The following is a 12,812-nucleotide window of genomic DNA, read 5'->3' on the forward strand; positions in this document are numbered from 1 at the left end:
TTTAAAAGCAACAGGTTTACTCACTATTAAGTCGACTAATCACTTTAAAAAAGTGAGTAAACCCGATGGTTTTAAAGCGATTAGTCGACTTTATAAAAGTGAGTAAACCTGTTGCTTTTAAAGTTGATTAATCGCCCTAAAACTACAGGTTTACTCACATTTTTAAGTCAATTAATCACTTTAAAAGCAACATATTTACTCACTTATTTTAAGTAAAGTCAACTAATCGCTTTAAAAGCAACATATTTACTCACTTATTTTAAGTAAAGTCAACTAATCGCCTTAAAAGCAACATATTTACTCACTTATTTTAAGTAAAGTCAACTAATCGCCTTAAAAGCAACATATTTACTCACTTATTTTAAGTAAAGTCAACTAATCACTTTAAAAGCAACAGGTTTACTCATTTTAAGTAAAGTCAACTAATCGGTTTTAAAGAAACATATTTACTCTCTTATTTTAAGTAAAGTCAACTAATCGGTTTTAAAGAAACATATTTACTCTCTTATTTTAAGTAAAGTCAACTAATCGCTTTAAAAGAAACATATTTACTCTCTTATTTTAAGTAAAGTCAACTAATTGCTTTAAAAGAAACATATTTACTCTCTTATTTTAAGTAAAGTTAACTAATCACTTTAAAAGCAACAGGTTTACTCATTTTAAGTAAAGTCAACTAATTGCTTTAAAAGAAACATATTTACTCTCTTATTTTAAGTAAAGTTAACTAATCACTTTAAAAGCAACAGGTTTACTCATTTTAAGTAAAGTCAACTAATCGCTCTAAAACCAACAGATTTACTCACTTTTTTAATTAGTCAACTAATCGCTTTTTACAGTAAACAAAGCTTTTATATGGCTTGAAAAGACTGTGGAAGAAATAGTGGACAAATAAAAAAAAAGTCAAATAAACTTTTGGAAAATGTCAGCATGTGGTCACTGAAATAGTGTTTCATAACAAAACAACAAATAATAATATGGCTCTAGGATGAAATAAAAAAGGTTTCACTTTTGGTTGATTTCCCTGTCAACTGATTTGGCTTCTTTCACTTCACCACCATATTTCCCAGAAACCCGATCCCTGTATATGCTGTTCTCTTTATCACGGTGCATTTGTTATACCGCTCTCAGCCCAGTGTTGTCAATTTATCGATAAGGTCATCGATAGTGTACACCATGAGTTTGATGTCTTCCTTCTCAGACATGCGATGCTGGCCATGTTTGCGCAGAACAACATCCACGTCATTGCTCAGTACGCGCTCTGCCACCTGCAAGGACACGTGCCAGGGCACATCCGAGTCCTTGAGGCCGTGAACCAGCCGTATGGGACAGGAGATGGGGATGGGGCTATGGAGGATGCAATGGTTTTCCGCCTCCTTCAGAAAGTCCAGGCTCAGGGTGTAGAAACCTTCTTCATTGTGCTTGGTGGGGAACTTCCAAAAGCCCTGTTCCTCTATCTCCTTCTTTGTCTAAGAAGAATACATCGGAAATAATACAGTGTTCAAATCCAGTGTAAAAATGTGATATTTGTTTGTTACTGCTACTCTTTTATCTCTGAATTCTGGCTTTTTTTCCTCAGAATTGTGAGAAGTAGACTTGAAAATGTGGGTTATGGTGTCAGAATTGCTAAATGTAAACTCAATTCTGAGTTATAAAGTCAAAATTCTGAGATAAAAAGTCACAATTGTAGGTTACAGGCAGAATTATGGGATTAAAAAAAGTCACAATTTCAAGATTACAGAATACACATGATAATGCACATAATATTGAAAATAATCCAGTGTTCTAAAATTGCTATTTTTTGTTATTACTACTTTTTAATCTTGTAATTCTGCCTTTTTTCCCATCAGAATTGTGAGACGTAGACTTGAAAATGTTAGTTATGAAGTCAGAATTGCAAAATATAAACTCAATTCTGAGATAAAAAGTCTTAGTTGTGAGTCATGAAGTCAAAATTTTGAGATAAAAAGTCACAATTGCGGGTTAGAGGGATAATTATGAGCTAAAAATGTTGCAATTCTGAGTTATAAAGTCAAAATTCTGAGATAAAAAGTCACAATTGCAGGTTACAGGCAGAAGTATGGGATAAAAAAATTGCAATTGAGTTAATTAGGCATTTCAAGATTACAGAATACACATGATAATGCACATAATATTAAAATAGTCCAGTGTTCAAAACATACATTTTTTGGTTACTGCTATTTTTTAATCTTAAAATTCGGACTTTTTTTCCCTCAGAATTTTAAGATGTAGACTTGAAAATGGGAGTTATAAAGTCAGAATTACCAAATATAAACTCAAATCTTAGATAAAAAGTCTCAATTGTGAGTTATAAAGTCAAAATTCTGAGATAAAATATCACAATTGTGGGTTACAGGGATAATTATGAGCTAAAAAATGTTGCAATTCTAAATTATAAAGTCAAAATTCTGAAGTCACAATTGTAGGTTGCAGGCAGAATTATGGGATTAAAAAAGTCACAATTGTGAGTTAATTAGGCATTTCAAGCTTACAGAATAAAAATCATAATGCACATAATATTGAAAATAATCCAGTTTCCAAAACACTGCTATTTTTTGTTATTGCTACTTTTTAATCTTGTAATTCTGGCTTTTTTTCTCAGAATTTTAAGATGTAGACTCGAAAATCTGAGTTTTAAAGTCAGAATTGCAAAATATGAACTCAATTCTGTGATAAAAAGTTGCAATTGCAGGTTACAGGCAGAATTATGGGATAAAAGCCACAATTGTAAGTTAATAAGGCATTTCAAGCTTACTGAATACAGATAATAATATCCATAATACTGAAAATAATCCAGTGGTCAAAACATTGCTATTTTTTGTTATTGCTACTTTTTAAACTCGTAATTCTGGCTTTATTTCTTCAGAGTTGTATGACATAGACTTAAAAATCAAAGTAATTGAGTTATATTCGGAATTTCAAAATATAAACTCAATTCTGAAATTAAAAGTCGCAATTGTAAATTATAAAGTCACAATACTGAGATAAAAAGTCGCTATTGCAGGTTACAGGTAGATAAAAACGTTGTAATTGTGAGTTAATTAGGTTTTTCAAGTTTACAGAATACACATTGCATTGTGAGAACTATCATGGCAAATGAATTTCCACATCTGATGACTAAATGGCATCCTATTAGTGTAAGTTTCTGATCATATTATTATTTAATTGTTAAATTAGCATTTTAATGCATGAGAGAAATCAAAATACAACCTATACATACACTGACTTTAATATGATTAAAGTGAAAGTGTGATCATTTACTCACCCTTTACTATGTTCCAAACATATTTAACTTTCTTTCTTCTATTAAACACCAAAGAAGATATTTTAAAGAAAGTGTAGTTTTTTTAAAACATCCATAGTGTTTGTTTTTCCTTCTATGGAAGTCAATTGACACAGGTTTTCAGCTGACTTCAAAATATCTTCCTGTAATTTTTGATAACCTTAATCTGGCTAAAATCATAATTGAAGTAAACAGAAACTGATCAAAGACAAGTGAAGCATTCGTATTTTAGTCCCTCCCATTACTGAAGTGGCTCATTCCACAACTCCCCTAGACTTAAACAACTTTACCATTTATTAAATCCATTCAGCCGATCTCCGGGTCTGGCGGGAGCAATTTAGCATGAATTGATTCAGATTAGACCATTAGCATCTCACTAAAAATTTAAAGGTGCCCAATAAAGAAAATCTGTGTATACATAGGCATAGTCGAATAATAAGACACCAGTATATGTCATAAGCCTCAGACATTGTTTTCTCGTTCTCATGTAAATTCCACGAGTGTAAAACCCCCGTGGACAATAGGCCAATCAGAACACAAAGCAGACTATTACATGTCTCAAGGGGCCCAATGCAGTATATGTCACCTTTTTAAAAAAAAAGTTCCGATAACGTTCCTATTTAAAGCTTTTTTATTTGTTTATTATTTATATAATTTATTTATTACGTATTTATTATATTTTTTTGGACTTTTCTGGACACTGAACATCTTCAAACCCTTGCTGTCTATGGAGAATGAGAGAGCTCCAGGAGTTCATCTAGAATTTCTTAATTTGTGTGCAAAGATAAACGAAGGTCTCAGGGAATTGAAACGACAGGAGGGTGAGCAATTAATAACAAAATTTCCATTTTTGGGTGAACTAACCACTTAAGTATGAGCGATAGTAAGAGTAATTTGTTATACTTACAATAGACATAATTTGTATTAAAACACCAACAAATGAACTTGCTTTAATCATTTGGTCATTAAAATTCTCAAGATTACCATCCGACTTTGAAGTCTTTCGTACCTCTATAGGTAGCGTGTTGAAGGCTGTGACGAAGTGATCCGCAGCTGTTGAGATGCCCACTAAAGCAGCTGTTTTCTCAGGACGTGCGAGAGCAGCCAGCAGCATCAGCCACCCACCCATGCTGGAGCCCACCAGAATCTGGAGCAGCGAAGAGAAGTCCATCAATAAATAAGCACACACACTTCCTCCACCAAACGCTTGTCAAAACCCTTTTTATAGAGCAAAGAGACATGGTGAACATGGGATACCAACCATATCACACCTGTGTTATGGACAGCTGACCTGAAATAAAAGCAAACATGTAACCTTCTATCACAGTTTAGATATTACTAATGCTGAAACAGAAGATATTTGTAACACCCAGCGCTTTTAACACACGTTTTAAGGCATCATATGAAAAAAACAAACATTGAAATCAATAAGATGCTCTTCAGCTTTAAAAATCAAAGCAAGTACATTGCTTATGTAACACTTTAGTTTAGGTCACAATTCACGGTATTAACGAAGCATTAACTAACACAACTAGCTTAATAAACTATTAATTAGCTGTTTATTAATAGTTATTAGGCTAGAATAAGATCGGGTTTAGGTTTTGGGTAGGATTAGGGATGCAGAATAAGATCCTATTTTATAACTAAACATATTTTTAGAGACCTGGAATATTTGTTTGGGCTCTTTATGGACCCTTTGACCTGTGCCTACAGTCTTACTAAGAAGATTGCAGTGAAATGCCATTTGGTTTCTAGAGAAAGCTAGATAATGTCATGTTTTCAGACAGACGTGCGTAGTGTAGCAGTTTTGAGATGTGTGAAATTAAACTGAAACTGAAAAATAGGCTATGCAAAAGTTTGGGCACCTTCTCTTTTGTGTGGATTTCAAAACCTGTAGTCACTTAGTGCTGATTGATTACAACACAAAACTGATTTGAGTGACTTGGTGAACCTTAACAATCCCAACACAGGTGCAACCAATAATGAAAGGATATTTAAAATAGCTGATTGCTAGTTATGCTTCTACTTATTGTGAACCTAGAAGTAGCAATATAGGAACCTCAAAAGAACTTGGGTAAACTAGGATAATTCATCAACATGAATTAGGAGAAGGATGCAAAAAGCTATCACAAAGGTTTAAAGTCTCTATCTCCACAGTCAGAAATATGGTACGAAAATGGAAGGCCACAGGAAAAGTTCTTGTGAAGGTAAGATGTGCTAGACCAAGAAAAATATCTGAAAGGCAAAGGTGAAGAATGGTTAGAATGGTCACAGACAAACCACAGACCACCTCCAAAGAGTTCCAGGAACATCTTAATGCTAATAATGTCTTCGTACATCATTCCACAGTTCAGCGCAGTCTTCACAAAGAACAGCTCAATGGAAGGTGATGCAGAGGAAGTCTTTTCTGCATTCTGCCAACGAGTCGTTTGAGGTATGCAAAGGCTCATCTGGACAAGCCAGAATAATTTTGGAAAAATATACTGTGGACAGATGCCACAACTATAGGCGCTTTGCATGGCGGAAAAAGAACGCAGCATTCCAGGAGAAGTACCTGCTCCTTACTGTAAAATATGGTGGAGGGTTCATCATGCTGTTGTGATGTGTGGCAAGCACATGTACTGGAAACCTTGTCAGAGCTAAAGGTTGCATGGATTCCACCCAATATCAGCAGATTCTGCAGAATAATGTTCAGAAATCAGCAGGGTTGGATGTTTCAGCAGGACAGTGACCCAAAGCACAGTTCCAGATCTACCAAGGAATTCATGCACAGACATGATACAATGATCTGGAATGGCCATCCCAGTCCCCAGACCTAAACATCATTGAAAATCTATGGGTTGATTTAAAAAGTTCATGCTTGGCATGCCATTCATGCTTGGCATCCCTTACTGAACTGGAGAAAATTTGCTGGGAGGAATGGCACAAAATGCCTTCAGCAAGAATTCAGGCACTTATCCTTGACTATAAGAAAATCTAAATAGAATTTATTTCAGCAAAAGGTGGCTGTACAAAGATTGATGTCATTATTCTGTTGGGGTTCCCAAATTTATGCACCTGTCTGTTTTTGTTAAGACTTGCATTGCATCTGTTGATTAAATAAATGTTATGTCAGAACTAAAATGTTGCATTTTCCGTAATGTATAAAATACATCCAAATGAAATTGCTGATTTGAAAGGCCAGCAGGCTATGGCTAACAATTATAAAAATTATCAGGGGTGCCCAAACTTTTGCACAAGACAGCATATAATACTCATTGTTATTACACTAACCGTTTATATGCTGTTAGTTGATTTCTGTTTTAATCTAGTGACCTAAACTGGATTTAATGATGTATATGTGTTTATATTTGTAGACTCTCCTCCAGTGCTGTTATTCTAGTAATCCACCAACCTGTGGGCCTTCTACTAGCTCATCCAGCACATAGAGCACATCCTTCTTCCAGGCTCCAATGGTGTAGTTTGTCAATTCGCCCTCAGACGATCCACAGCCAGAATAGTCAAACCTAAAGAAAGTGCAATCGTCGAAATATGAAGAGTTACAATAATATCAAGGAGGGAAAATCTAGAGACGTGTACCCACAGAACCCAATGCTCAGGACAAGATTTAATGGATGAATGCGGGTGGGGCCGGAAACATCTTAACATCTTAAAATTAATTTACTAAAAACAAATATTCTAGTATTCAAGTCTAATTTGCATCTTTGGATGGAATTGAAGCAATTGACCATCGCATAAACTTTTTTCCAAACAATGAAAGTCAATGGGTGCCAGCAAGCAACATTTTTCCAAATATCTTCTTTTGTGTTTAACAGAAGAAAGAAACCTATAAAGGTTTAAAACCACATGAAGAAGAACAAATGATGAGGAACATTACAATTTTTGGGTGAACAATCCCAATTAATGCTTGTGGAAGTGGCGCTTCTTTGATTTAATTTGTAAAAGATGTGGTGGTCTCAGCAGTTCAGCTAGAGGTTGGCAGATTATTTCACCAGAGAGGAACTGAGAGACCGAAAGTACTGGAAAACTACTTTGTCTATAATTACGAAGAAACTACAAGGCTCTTCATGCCTCTAGTGATTACCTGAGGCACGAGTGGCCTAAAGACTTGCAGAACTCCTCTAATGCTTCTGCTTTCTGTCCACCCATGTGTGAGGCAAAGCCGGGCAAGAAAACCACACCAGGACTCTTCCCTTTCAGCTTCCTGTAGGCCAGCTTTGGCAGATCGGCTCGTGTTGCATACTGAATTGTGGTCTTGTGTCGAACACCTGAAACACACAGGGAAAAAATGGTTTAATTAAAGTCTTTTTATAGTCTGAGTTGGGTGGCACGGTGGCTCACAGCAAGAAGGTCGCTGGTTCGAGTCCAGGCTAGGTCAGTTGTCATTTCTGAGATGAGGTTTGCATGTTCTCCCCGTGTTGGCGTGGGTTTCCCCCACAATCCAAACACATGCGCTATGGGTGAAATGGGTAAGCTAAATTAGCCGTAGTGTATGTATGTAAATATGAGTGTATGGGTGTTTCCCGTTGCTGGGTTGCAGCTGGAAGGTAAAAAAACATATGCTGGATAATTTGGCATTTCGTTCCGCTGTGGTGACTCCTGATGAATAAAAGGAACAAGCCGAAGGAAAATGAATGAATGATAGTGTGTGTTAGATTAAGTAGTGGACATTTAGACAGCACTTGCAAGGTGATATTATATACCCTCACAGTACATTCAGGTGTGTATTCTTGACCTAGAAGAGATGCATACGAATTAGGGATGCACCAATATGGAAATGTCATCCAATACTGATAACTGTTTATATTTGGAGGTCAATAGCCGATATAAAAGCTGACACATATAAATATAACATTTTCAGATTATTCTGAATGAAAAAAACTAAATGCCGACACATAAAGAAAGCTGTTTTCATTTTAAAACCATGACAAAGATTGAACCAATCACTAAACGTTATTAATTAACTACTCGTTTCTATGTCCAACTTACTTTTCTATATATTTTTTTAATGCCAGGGCTCAAAATTGACCTAACATGAACTGTTACTTCAGATTTAAAAAATGTAGGCGCACCACACGAGTGAAGCAAATGCATACAAGTGTTCAATAAGATAATAAAAATATATAAATACAACATTTTCTGACTTTCATTTATTCATTTTCTTGTCTGCTTTTTCTTGTCCCTTTATTAATCAAGGGTTGCCACAGAGGAATGAACCGCCAACTTATCCAGCACGTTTTTACGCAGCGCATGCCCTTCCAGCTGCAACGCATTCCTGGGAAACATCCATACACACTCATTGACACTTACACACTACAGACAATTTAGTCAATTCACCTGTACCACATGTCTTTGGACTGTGGGGGAAACCGGAGCACCCGGAGGAAACCCACGTGATCGCAGGGAGAACATGCAAACTCCACGCAGAAATGCCAACTGACCCAGCCGAGGCTCGAACCAGCGACCTTCTTGCTGTGAGGCGACAGCACTACCTACTGTGCCACTGCGTCACCCATTTTCTGATTTTCTGAATGAAAAAGGACAACACATACCGAGTACTACTGTTTTTATTTTAATATTAATAATAATAATAATAATTCCTTACATTTATATAGCGCTTTTCTGGGCACTCAAAGCGCTTTTACACATGAGGGGAATCTCCTCATCCACCACCAGTGTGCAGCATCCACCTGGATGACGTGACGGCAGCCATTTTGCGTCAGACCGCACACCACACACCAGCTTATTGGTGGAGAGGAGACAGAGTGATTACACCAATTATGATAAGGAGGCCATGGTGGACAGTGGCCAGTGGGCAGATTTCGCCAGGATGCCAGGGTTAAACCCCTACTCTTTTTCAAAGAACATCTTGGGATTTTTAATGACCACAGAGAGTCAGGACCTCGGTTTAACGTCTCATCCAAAAGACGGTGCTCAATGAGCAGTGTAGAGTCCCCGTCACTATACTGGGGCATTAGGACCCAAACAGACCACAGGTTGGGCGCCCTCTGCTGGCCTCACTAACACCACTTCCGGCAGCAACCCAGCTTTCCCATGTGGTCTTCCCTCCAGGTAATGACCGGACGCAGCCCTGCTTAGCTTCAGTGGGTGACCATGTGAGAGTTGCAGAGAGCTAGCTGATGGCTTTTAAAACCTTAACTTTTTATTTTAAAAACCTTAACATAGTTTGAACCAATCACTAAACATTATTAATTAACTACTCATTTCTATGGCCAACCTACTTTTCTAGCTTTTTTTTAATGTCAGGGCCCGAAATTGACTCAACATGAACTGATACTCCAAACTCTAAAATTTAGGACCACATGAGTGTAGCAAATGCTATAAATGTTCAATAATATAATAAAATATATAAATATAACATTTTCTGATTGAAAAAAAACAAAACAAAAGGCCAACACATACAGAGAACAACTGTTTTCACTTAAAATCCTTAAAGTCTGAACCGATCACTAAACATTATTAAATAACTACTCATTTTTATGGCCAACGTTTTTTTTCTATTTTGGTGGGGCTGCACGGTGGCGCAGTGGGTAGCACGATCGCCTCACAGCAAGAAGGTCGCTGATTCGAGCCTCGGCTGAGTCATTTGGCATTTCTGTGTGGAGTTGGCATGTTCACCTCGTGTTGGCTTGGGTTTCCTCCGGTTTCCCCCACAACTTCAAAGTATGCTAAAATTGACCATTGCGTATGTGTGTGAATGAGTGTGTTTCCCAGTGATGGGTTGAAGCTGGAAGGGCATCCGCTGCATAAAACATGTGCTGGATAAGTTGGCGGTTCATTCCGCTGTGGTGACCCCAGATTATTAAAGGGACGAAGCTGAAAGGAAAATAACGTCAGGGCTCAAAATAGCCACCTACTACCCCTTTATGTCATTAAGTTGCATGCTATTTCAGACCCAATATTCAAAGTAGCATGTCACAAGTTGTCACTGTTACAAAACGAACGGATACATAAATATAAAACCATCTTTACCTCAATTTACAAAATCTCTGTTATACTATTATTATCATCATTATTTTTGTTAATAAAAACAATTTAACCTGACAGTTGTACTTGATGTCGTTTAGATAAGAGATCCAAAACAAACGATTTCTCCTCTGGTGTGTCAGCCATAACCACAGCAGGTTATTCCAAATATTACTGCAGGTTATTCTAATATTCCCCTTTATTATTATCTTCTCTTTAGCAGAGTTTAAGCTTAAATTATTAACTAAAAAAACGACAAAATACATCAACACATGAGCTTTATGTTACAATGCTAGTGAAAGCTCCACAGTGTTTGATAAGCCACTCCTCCAGAATGACGCCCCCCCGCATCCCTTGCATAATCGCGTTGTGTAAAGGCTCTGCTTACCCGTTGAAATGTGCGGAGGAACTGTAAGTTTCCGGAGGTTTATTTTAAGAACATTTGAGCAATGTCTGAACACCACTGATGCCATACTGTCCCGCTGTCTGCGGAGACGCTAACGTTGCCACACAAGCCTCCAGTCTATGCTGATTCTGAATACTGTCCAGATTCCGCAGATCAGCGCCGCCTACTGCTGTGGAGTATGTACATTTACAATAATGTCAAGCTCATTTTTAATATTTACTATTTAGAGAATCAATAAAGCAAAGGACAATGTCATTTAAATTATTTGTAATTTCTTATAATTATGTCAAGCTCATTTTAATGTTAATATTTCCAGAATCAACAAAGAAAAGGACAATAATGCCATTTATATTATTTTTTAAATTAATTTACATTTATTATAATTATTACAAGCTCATTTCAATATTATTATTTTATTTTGAGAATCAATAAAGCAAAGGTCAATAATGTAATTTAAATTAATTAATTAAATTAATTTACATTTATTATTATATTATTATAATTAGGCCAAGCGCATTTTAATATTATTTAGAGAATCAATAAAGCAAAAGACAATAATGTCATTTATATATATTTTAATTAATTTACATTTATTATAATTATATCAAGCTCCATTTAATATCATTTAGAGAATCAATAAAGCAAAAGACAATAATGTCATTTAAATATTTTTTATAATTAATTTACATTTATTATGCTTATATCAAGCTCATTTTAATATTATTATTTAGAGAATCAATAAAGCAAAGGACAATAATGTAATTTATATATTTTTATAATTAATTTGCATTTATTATAATTACATCAAGCTCATTTTAATATTATTATTTATAGAATCATTAAAGCAAAGGACAATAATGTCATTTAAATTATTTGGGATTACTTTATGAACACTCATTTTAATATTATTATTTTGAGAATCAATAAAGCAAAGGACAATAATGTCATTTATATATCTTTAAATTAATTTATAAATATTTATGATAATTATATCAGGCTCATTTTATTATTATGATTTTGAGAAACAATAAAGCAAAGCAAAAATAAAGCAAAAAAATATTGATGTTTTTTTAATAGAACCACCAGTGAAAATGAAAGTGCATGGTCTTATACATAAACAGAGTTAAAATATATTATTGATATACTAAATAAATTTCTAAAAAATATCAATTTCTAAAATGCTATAAAAAAATAGAAAATATGATTTAGCAAAAAAAGAATATAATAAATTAAATTATCGAATATATGAGATTTTAAAAAATCGAAATTATGACCTAATAACTCGAAATTATGACTTAAACAATTAAAATCACGAAATAAAGTCAACATTATAACTTACAAGTTGAAATTATGACTTTAAAAATAAAAATGACTTACTAAGTTAAATTTTGATTTACTAAGTCATAATTTTGACTTTTTATCTCATAAATTTGATTTTGCCAATTTTGAATTTAAGACATAATTTTTTTTTACCAGGTAAAAAAGGGCTTAATTTTTGGCTTCATAACTCTTTTTTCAGGCCTTATTATACACTACCTGACAAAAGTCTTGACATCGATCCCAGTTGTAAGAGCTTCAAATAATAACTTGACTTCTAGTTGAGCATTTGGAAAAGAGGCAGAAGGTTGATTTTTTCTGATGAATCATCTGTTGAACTGCATCTCAATCATCACAAATACTGCAGAAGACCTACTGGAACCCACATGGACCCAAGATTCTCACAGTTATCAGTCAAGTTTGGTGAAGGAAAAATCATGGTTTGGGGTTACATTCAGTATAAGGGCGTGCGAGAGTGGATGGCAACATCAACAGCCTGAGGTATCAAGACATTTGTGCTGCCCATTACATTACAAACCACAGGAGAGGGCAAATTCTGCAGCAGGATAGCGCTCCTTCTTATACTTCAGCCTCCACATCAAAGTTCCTAAAAGCAAAGAAGGTGAAGGCGCTCCAGGATTGGCCAGCCCAATAACCAGACATAAACATTATTGCAACAAGTGGTTGCTTTACAAAAAAAAAACATAGCAATATATATATATAGAACGCAGCTGCACGAGTGGTCTTTGATGAACCCAAAAGAGCACATGTCACTCCGCTACTCACCTGTTTGCACTGGCT

At 35.3% G+C, this 12,812-nt stretch overlaps 1 protein-coding gene across 2 annotated transcripts; it reads right to left on the reverse strand.

The window, feature by feature from the left end:
- Nucleotides 1-733: 733 nt before the first annotated feature.
- Nucleotides 734-10,816, reverse strand: abhd10a (abhydrolase domain containing 10, depalmitoylase a). Of its 2 annotated transcripts, none has more exons than XM_056457109.1 (5): nt 10,363-10,586; nt 7,386-7,569; nt 6,696-6,807; nt 4,311-4,448; nt 734-1,466 (listed from the first exon to the last, which is right to left on the reverse strand). In XM_056457109.1, the coding sequence occupies exons 1-5, from the start codon at nt 10,433-10,435 to the stop codon at nt 1,125-1,127; spliced, it is 849 nt and encodes a 282-aa protein (XP_056313084.1). In that variant the 5' UTR covers nt 10,436-10,586; the 3' UTR covers nt 734-1,124. The 2 variants fall into 2 exon arrangements, with proteins under 2 accessions (XP_056313084.1, XP_056313083.1); XM_056457108.1 differs by lacking the exon at nt 10,363-10,586 and adding an exon at nt 10,677-10,816 and having other exon boundaries at nt 735-1,466.
- Nucleotides 10,817-12,812: the final 1,996 nt, after the last annotated feature.

This window comes from Danio aesculapii, chromosome 5 (genome assembly GCF_903798145.1).
Source record: "Danio aesculapii chromosome 5, fDanAes4.1, whole genome shotgun sequence".
Taxonomy (NCBI): domain Eukaryota; kingdom Metazoa; phylum Chordata; class Actinopteri; order Cypriniformes; family Danionidae; genus Danio; species Danio aesculapii.

Bases quoted from the DNA above. Each gene is read 5' to 3' on its own strand.
- abhd10a (XM_056457108.1), bottom strand. From the start codon at position 10,761: ATGGCATCAGTGGTGTTCAGACATTGCTCAAATGTTCTTAAAATAAAC. The intron at 7,570-10,676 runs GTAAGCAGAGCC...TGTGTGTTTCAG, and splicing joins TCCTCCGCACATTTCAACGG to GTGTTCGACACAAGACCACA. The intron at 4,449-6,695 runs GTTGGTGGATTA...TCGCTGCTCCAG, and splicing joins AGCTAGTAGAAGGCCCACAG to ATTCTGGTGGGCTCCAGCAT.